The sequence below is a fragment of the Ailuropoda melanoleuca genome, chromosome 5 (assembly GCF_002007445.2).
Source record: "Ailuropoda melanoleuca isolate Jingjing chromosome 5, ASM200744v2, whole genome shotgun sequence".
NCBI lineage: Eukaryota > Metazoa > Chordata > Mammalia > Carnivora > Ursidae > Ailuropoda > Ailuropoda melanoleuca.
Genome location: NC_048222.1, coordinates 71,829,131 through 71,837,252, shown reverse-complemented (window position 1 = coordinate 71,837,252; position 8,122 = coordinate 71,829,131). Strand labels below are relative to the sequence as shown.

The following is an 8,122-nucleotide window of genomic DNA, read 5'->3' as shown; positions in this document are numbered from 1 at the left end:
CAAGGCTTGCTTGTCCTGAGTTCCTCTGCTGTTCCCAGATAACGTCGATTTTGTTGGCTAAACTTCTTCTTTTGATGATTGACATTTCTTGGTGTTAGAAATGGGATCAAAGGAGAAAAACCCCTGAGGAACTACCAACGTCCAGAATTATGCACAGTACCCACTTGAGCTCCTTATACTCTTCACAAGGTGCATTGTCTTCTTCCATTTTGATTTGGGTAAGTGTCCTCTCCGATTCAAGCTCCTCCCTTTTGGTCAAGCTTTTGGACTTGACTTGGGATCTGTTTTTATGAAAGTCACCCTTTATGAAAGTCACTCACTCTGGTGAATATTCTTTTGTTTTCTAAATTTCTAGTTGTTTTGTTTGTGTTCTCAGCTCTCCAACTTTACTCTGCATACTTGGTCTCTATTTCTGTTTACTCCTTTCTCTTTCTGTTTCTACTTGTTGAAGCTTCTTGGTAAGTCACCCATCCTGTTCAAAACGTGGGAATACACGTTACTCCCAGTGTTTTAAAACAGCTGTTGGAAAACAGGGCCACTCATGGTATCTTTTAAGAAATCCAAAGGCAAGATAGGTTCCATCTAATCCTTGGATCAGGTTCTTGTGCCTTTCTGAAAACTGGGTAAACTTTTGGATACTTTGGAATTGTAATGGTCATTCTGGGGAAACTTTGTTTTGGATAAATCCGCCTGAAGGGAATCCCTTAAAAGAGAAGATTCCAAAGGTCTCAGTGACAATGGAATGCATTCTTAGATTGGAATGAGGAAGATCTGAAAGACAGAATGACTCCAAAAACAGCTCTAAAAGGATCATTACAGCATACAAATAAAAAAATCTTTGATAAGAAACTTTGGCCATCTGAGGAGATAACCTTAATTTAGGCCATCTGCCAGAAATACAATTTGGATCCAACTATTCTTTTGAGTCTTGTACCTGACACATAACTAAAATTTTTTAAACAATAGTTGTAAGATATCTGTGTCTATCTATATATTACGTTGGTCTATTTATGTTATAGATATGTGATATTTTTCTACTTCTGGATGATATTACCAAAATTAATTTGTAAAGAACTCTATTTGAGAGGTGCCTGGGTGGCTCAGTTGGTTAAGCAACTGCCTTCAGCTCAAGTCATGATCCCAGGGTCCTGGGATCCAGCCCCCCAAGGGCTCCCTGCTCAGTGGGGAGCCTGTTTCTCCCTCTCCCTCTGCCACTCCTCCTTCTCTCTCTCTCTGTCAAATAAATAAATAAAATCTTTAAACAATAAAAAAGAACTCTATTTAATTGGCTTTAAAAAAAGTTGCTTCTATAAATTAAGTAGACTGACGCAAATATTTTTTGAGTTCACATGGTCTGAGATAAAGTAAAAACTAGTTTAAGTTTGTTGGTTTCATTAAAAAAAAAGCACGTCTTCAGAGTTATCAGCATTAAATGTAATCAAATAAAAGTTCATGTTATTTCTGTTGCAAAATTTGTCAGCAAGAAAATTCACTTGAGATGATGGCTGATTTTCTCTAGGGTCTCATTAGCTTTTGTGAGTAATCTAAGCATAATTTTGGGGAGCAAATTACTTAGATAGATGAAAATGGGATGAGAATCTTTTAAGGTGCAATAGTTATGTTTTATGGTATGTGTGCTTAAAACATATGTTCCCCAAATCTTTTTGGTAACTTGAAACTTTAAATGATGGAATGTCATTGAATATCTAGATCATTTTCTACCACGATCAAATACTAAAACATTAATTCCTGAACATAGGTTTATCTACTTTTGGGTTTCTATTTCAGAAAAACTGAAGATAAATTTGGGTCTGTGGGCCACAAGGTCTTGTACCACACTAGTTAAAAGGGCATATGCTTCTAGAATTACAAAATGTATTTATAAATAAATTTGCCAGTCCATCATTGCTTACTTCTTAGCTTTCATTAGGAATTGAAGATTCTAGGGGTTAAGAATTCTAGTTCATATAGGTAAAAATAAAGCTACTAGAAACAATAAGGGTAAAGAAAATGATTATATGTGAAAGGTAGGCAAGAAAAGTAGGATGTATGTTTTCAGTAACATAAAGTATTAGGAATGGGCATGCATCTTCTTGTTGAGGAAAAGGACAGTAATTTCATGCTAAAGTAAAATGATTACCAGAATAAGAAAGGAAAAAGAACAAAAGCTGAATAGATACAGTAAGTTGTAAAAGGTTTGTGAAAAAGGACTCTTCAGAAAGAAATTTTTTGTGTGGTCCAGCTAAAATTGAAATAAGTTTATTTAAGTTTAAAAAAAGAGAAAGAATTATAGTATCAAAAGTATACTGGTACAGAATTAAAATCTATTTTTTCTATTAAAAGGACAGAGTTTTCTTAGATTATTGCTTTGCTCTTAATAAGAAATTGTAAACAAACTTTCTTCACCTTAAATGCAATCTGCCTAGGAAACAAAGATTCTGTTTTATCAGGTCTGTGATTACTTAGAAAAATGGAGTCTTCTTTATTAAAAGGAGCTAAAGCTTTTTGCAACTACAGAACCTTTTGAATTCGCCTTTAAAATGTTTTTGTCACTTTAGTTAAATGGACAATGAAGTCTTGTTTCATAATTTTCTGTGATCCTATTTGGTCAAATGTTCAAAATCTTTTTATATTTTTGACAGACTTGCCAAAATTCAAATTCTGGGTAAAATCTTTTTGACCTTGAACTATCTTGAGTTTTTCCAGAGGGTACCTAGAACATCTCAAAGGATTTGTTCTCTCTCCCTACGAAAAGGGAAATGTTAAACCAATTAGGCTTATATTACATGAGAAGCTTGTCAAATAAGAAGTAACACTAAACCTTTTTTACCTTATATTTGTCTATGTATATGTAATTATGTGTTCCAAAATTTATATGAAATTCCTAAAATTCTGGTGTGTCCTGATATAATGTTATCAGTTGTAATTTGAAAATATATGTCACAGAAATAAGCAAATTTCTTGTCAATTCCATTGTAATGAACTGTCATCAGATCTTTAATAATGGGCATTTTAAAGTCTTTTGTCATTTATAGACAGTTATTGTTTTACTCTGATGCTTTTGCAAATGTATTTCATCTAAGGAGAAATTCATGAAAAGGACTCTGACAAGTACTGTAGAATACAGGTCTCTGATAGCTTTAGGATCATATAACTGAACTGAGTTGAAGAAAACTTTTTCTCTTAAGTGATCTATGGCTTACAACAAATTGGTAAAATCTTTGTAAATAAAGATAAAGTGATTTTTTTTCTTCCTAAGTGATCCCTCCAGAATTCAGAAACTTGAGTATTTTTTCTCATTGCAGTATAATTACTTGCATGAGTTCAATAAGAATCTGTTCTGTGAACAGGCCACTGCTTCCTCCTTGGCTAAGATCCTATTAGAAAGGATCATTCCTATTTGGGGAATCCCCTCTTCCTCTCATGTTTGAACTTCCTAGTGATTGAGGAACCCACTTTACTTGTCAGATGCTTCAACAAATTTGTGCTGTTTGACCACTTTTACAACATTTTCACCGTGCCCACCACCCTCGATTTTCAGAACCAGTTGAATTACTAATTCATCATTAAGACTGAATTTGCAAAATTTGTAGGAACCCTTGAAATACCCTGGCCAAAAGCACTGCCATTGGTTCTTCTGAATCTCAGATCCACTCCTTTTGAAACTGGTGAACTCCCTTTTTGAGATAATCACAGTATGCCTAATGTACCTAGTTAGCTCCTTCTTCCTTTGATCCACAGCTGATAAAAGGGGATATACTTCAATTTTGCTAAGGCCTAATAAAAGCCTAAGAGAATGATCATACTTAGTAAAACAATCTTTCCACAGTGCTCCCAGGAGACAAAACCACTAGATATCATCATGATCTGCAGCCTAGAGATTTCATCCCCTAGAAAAGACCCTTTCGGAAAGATTTCCTCCAACCTTGCTGGCCAGAGGGACCTTACCAGGAATTGAAGCAAATGACAGCAGAGGCAGAAAACTTTCCCAAAATGATTGGACTAGGCCTGTATACTTTTTCTTCTATTGCATCTCATCTTATTTTCTTTCTCTCTTTCTTGGAAAGACAATGCTCTTATTCATATTTCCCAATCTATTGCAAATGGGGCAAATCTTCCTGACCACTGGATCTAACAACAGAAACTCCAATCTATTCACAATGTCAGAGACTCCTTGGTCTTATCTGTCATCAATTTCTCCTTAGTCTCAAATGCCACTACTGATTAAATCCACAAGCCTTTGAATGTAACCTAGGGGGCTAGGCTATTTTGGCCAGGTGTTCCCATACTTTCCCCAGTCATAACTATGCTAGCTCAACTAGACACCTCCACCTTTGCCAATCATATAACCTTTGTTTCCTCACAACCCACGTCTTTTCCTTACTTAAATATGATCTGCCCCCTGGACCCAAGGGAAATAAAAATGGGCTAACTCTTCTTTGCAAGGCTTTTAGAAAAGACAGCTTTAGGATGGGATGGCACCTCACAGAATGTCATCCTAATTTCTCTGACCACTAGCTTGAAAATTTCAATCAGGAAATTCCAGCTAATGAATCTATCAATAACCAGACCTTAGCTGAAGTCCTCTGTGCTCCACCTGTTTTCATTTTTATCTGCAGCGGATGGCATTTTCACTGGCATATGAATGTTCAGTTAGCTGGTGAATTGGAGACCAGTGCTTATTGGGACATTTAACCATCCCTGGTAAAATACATAATAAACCAGAAGCCTCTCATTGGTCCACCCATTGAGCCTCCATGGCTGCCCTAAATGGGAACTTTCAAGAGGCATAAATGAATCTGTAGGGAAAGCTTTTCTTCCTTGGGTTAGAGTAAATACTAATGAGCATATGATCAGAAATCTCTCCTAATATTAGGAGAGCTACCCAATTCCACACCAAAGCAGTAACAGACTAATAAGAATCACTTGACTCATTGGCTAAGATCGTTTTGGACAATTGCATAGCCCTTGACTAGTTGCTGAACAAGGAGGCATTTGTGCAATAGCAAACACCACCTGTTGCACTTGGATAAGTGCCTCTGGAGAGATAGAAACTCAATTACACAAGATCAGGGAACAAGTACACTGGTTACAACAAATTTCACCTGATCTCCCTGGTCCTTTGATTTGTTCAGTTGGCTACCTTCAGATTTGTATGGTTTAGAACCATTATACAAATTGGATTTGTCATGTTACTTTTAATTCTGTTTTGCATGATTATTTTTAAACTTGGCGCTTGTCAAATCTCTACAGAAGTGATGCATCAGAAGGGGGAATGAAGCATGAGAGACTATGGACTCTGAGAAACAAACTGAGGGCTACAGAGGGGAGGAGGTTGGGGGGATGGGATAGGCTGGTGATGGGTAGTAAGGAGAGCACGTATTGCATGGCGCACTGGGTGTTATATGCAACTAATGAATCATCGAACTTTACATCAAAACCCAGGGATGTACTGTATGGTGACTAACATAATAATAAAAAAAAAGTGATGCACCAAATAGAATAATGCTAGCTCAACACTTTGAGCTGATTTCCAAAGCTTACTATCTAGATAAGATACCACCTTAAGGGTGGAAAATACCTGAGAGCTCCTTCTTCTACTTTATTTGTTGTGCAAATGTGGTTCCTGTGATTTCCATCACCAGGAGGTCTCCCTGCAACCTGGGACAGGAATAACCAGGAAAGGTCCTTTCTGCCACTGAGTGACACAGACAGACAAAAATGTTTAATTAATAAATAACCAACCAAATGCTTGAGCAGCAGTGCTTTCAAGGAAAGATCTTGATCAAAAGAGGGAAATGTGAAAATGAATAAAGGAAACCTAATTCAAAATGGAAAAGGGAATCAAGGAAGGGAGGGAGGGTTCTCACTCAGGTACCACTCTTGGCAGTTTACTGTACATACTTCAGCAGGAAGAAGCTTACTTCACATACCCCAGCAAGAAGGAAGATATTCCTCTTGCTTGGCAACAGATCAGCCAATGAGACACTGCCACAACCTAGAATTCTTGCTCTCCTTAATGAATTTAGTTCAAAATAACCCCTCCCAACCTCTTCCTTTCTTCTTCAAAATTGTTTTCTTCTTTCTTCTTCACACTTGCCTATGGTTCACCATAGTTTCAACTCCTCTGCTATTCCTGAATAAACTCAATTTTGCTGGCTATACTGCTTACCTTTTTCTTTTAATGATTGACAATAGTCTTGAACGGGAAGTTAATTTTGTAATTATGTCAATTATCCTCCCAATTAATCTATTAATTGAATACATTTCTGTTGTAAATCTTAAAAAAATTTGCAATGTTTGACAAATTAATCCTTAAAATAGTATGGAACATTTCAAGTGTATTCAAGACTAGAATAATAGCTTAATGTAACCATCACCACCTTCAATAATTACCAACACATGGTCAATCTTGGACAGTCAACTTTTAAGCTCATTTAGAGAGTGATTAAGTAGTCATGAAAAGTTTTGAAAAGACAAAGGAGGACAAACTTTCTCTTACCTTTACCTGATAGAGCTATTGTAGAGGCCTTATATGGACTCATGTTTTTGAGGGAATTTAGAACATGATAAAGGTACAGTTTCAAGTCAGTGTGGAAAGGATGACTTAAAAAATAATAAATATTGTTGGGTCAGTTGACTACCCAATTGGGAAAAATGGAAGTTAATTAATTTACAACACATCAAAAATAAATTTCAGATAGATCAAGGCCCTAAATATAAAAATTAAGCCTATAAGAAGATTAGAAAAATTTATAAGGAACAGATTTAAAATCTTGGTGTAAGGGTGTTCCCAAATCATATGAAAATAATAGATTTGACTGCATGAAAATTTTGAACTTTTGCAGAGTGAAACAAACTTAAAAGACAATTGACAGAATGAGAGAAATATATGCCACACAGACCAAGGAATGGACAAAGACATGTTTATATGAAATAGGTGGAGCGTTTAGAAATATAGAGTTTATTGTCACCCACATATAGGGAACAAGACTTCCCATGTCAAGTCCCAAAAATAGGTTAGATGATGGAATTTGGGTGGTTGTTTTCTTCCGTATGTTTTCCTGGAATTTTCCATTTGTTAAAATGATCACGTGTTACATTTGTAATTTAAAATTAAAGAAATCTTAAACAACTAAAATTTCTGGTCTTCCTTACATTGTTCCCTGTTTGGAGTATTAATGTATTGCCAGCTTTGTTTTAGGTTTATGACAGGGAGGCGCCGGGGTTTTTGCTTCCTTTGTGTCACCATGATACCTATCACAGAAATGAATCCTTACAGATATTGAAAAAGAAATGCTCAGGGATTGGCTTAAGCGATGTTGCTGTAGAAGATTTGGGTGCCAACACATAAGCACCTTAACACTTCCTCATTACACATTTCTCCCTAACCTCTATCTCAGTTCCAGCCGCGTAAGTCACTCCATCAGGCCAGTACAAATGACACGCAAGAATTCATTCCAGGTGCGCGTGTCAGCGTGACTCCCGCGTCTCCAGGTCTGAAGCTCGCCTGGGAACGCCCCCTCCCCGCCCCGTCGCATGTTGTGTTGTCATCACGTGGCCGGAGCGCGCCCTGACGTCAGGGGCGGGGAGGGACTGCGCAGGCGCAGAAAAGGGGGCGGGGGACTCGGCTTGTTGTGTTACTGCCGGAGAACCAGAGACGGTCTTGCTGCGGCCACAGCTCTTGCAGCCACCCCACAATGTCGTCTCATTTAGTAGAGCAGCCGCCGCCCCCGCACAACAACAACAACAACTGCGAGGAAGGTGAACAGCCTTTGCCCCCGCCAGCCGGCCTCAATAGTGAGTGCTGGGCCGGTGGGCTCGGTGAAGAGGATGGGGGGAGGAGGAGCTGTCCCGGCCGCCGCCGCCAGCTCCGCGCGGGGGGCGGGAGGAGAAGGCAGCCCATTGGCCAAGGCTGAGGATGTCGGGGTGACTGACAGTTCCCATCACCTGTCAGGAGGAGTTGCTCCTGTCTTCTTCTAGCCCTGTCTCCCTCCCCTCCCTGGGGTCTTGGTTGGGGGCTGCTTGGGTTCGCAGTTGAGGAGGGCAGGTGGGTGGAAGGAGAAGGGGGGCGAGCAAAAAAAAAAAAAAAAAAAAAAAAAAAAAAAAAAAAAGGCCGAGG

At 38.4% G+C, this 8,122-nt stretch overlaps 1 protein-coding gene across 2 annotated transcripts in view; it reads left to right on the top strand.

Moving 5' to 3' along the window:
• Positions 1-7,609: 7,609 nt before the first annotated feature.
• Positions 7,610-8,122, top strand: part of BNIP3L (BCL2 interacting protein 3 like) — a 20,510-nt gene continuing 19,997 nt past the window's right edge. Inside the window, exon 1 of one of the 2 annotated variants that reach the window (XM_002914423.4) lies at positions 7,610-7,800. In XM_002914423.4, the coding sequence (XP_002914469.1) occupies positions 7,701-7,800 (100 nt within the window). In that variant the 5' untranslated portion in view covers positions 7,610-7,700. The remainder of the gene's footprint in view (positions 7,801-8,122) is intronic. The other variant, XM_011218687.3, reaches the window with a different exon arrangement.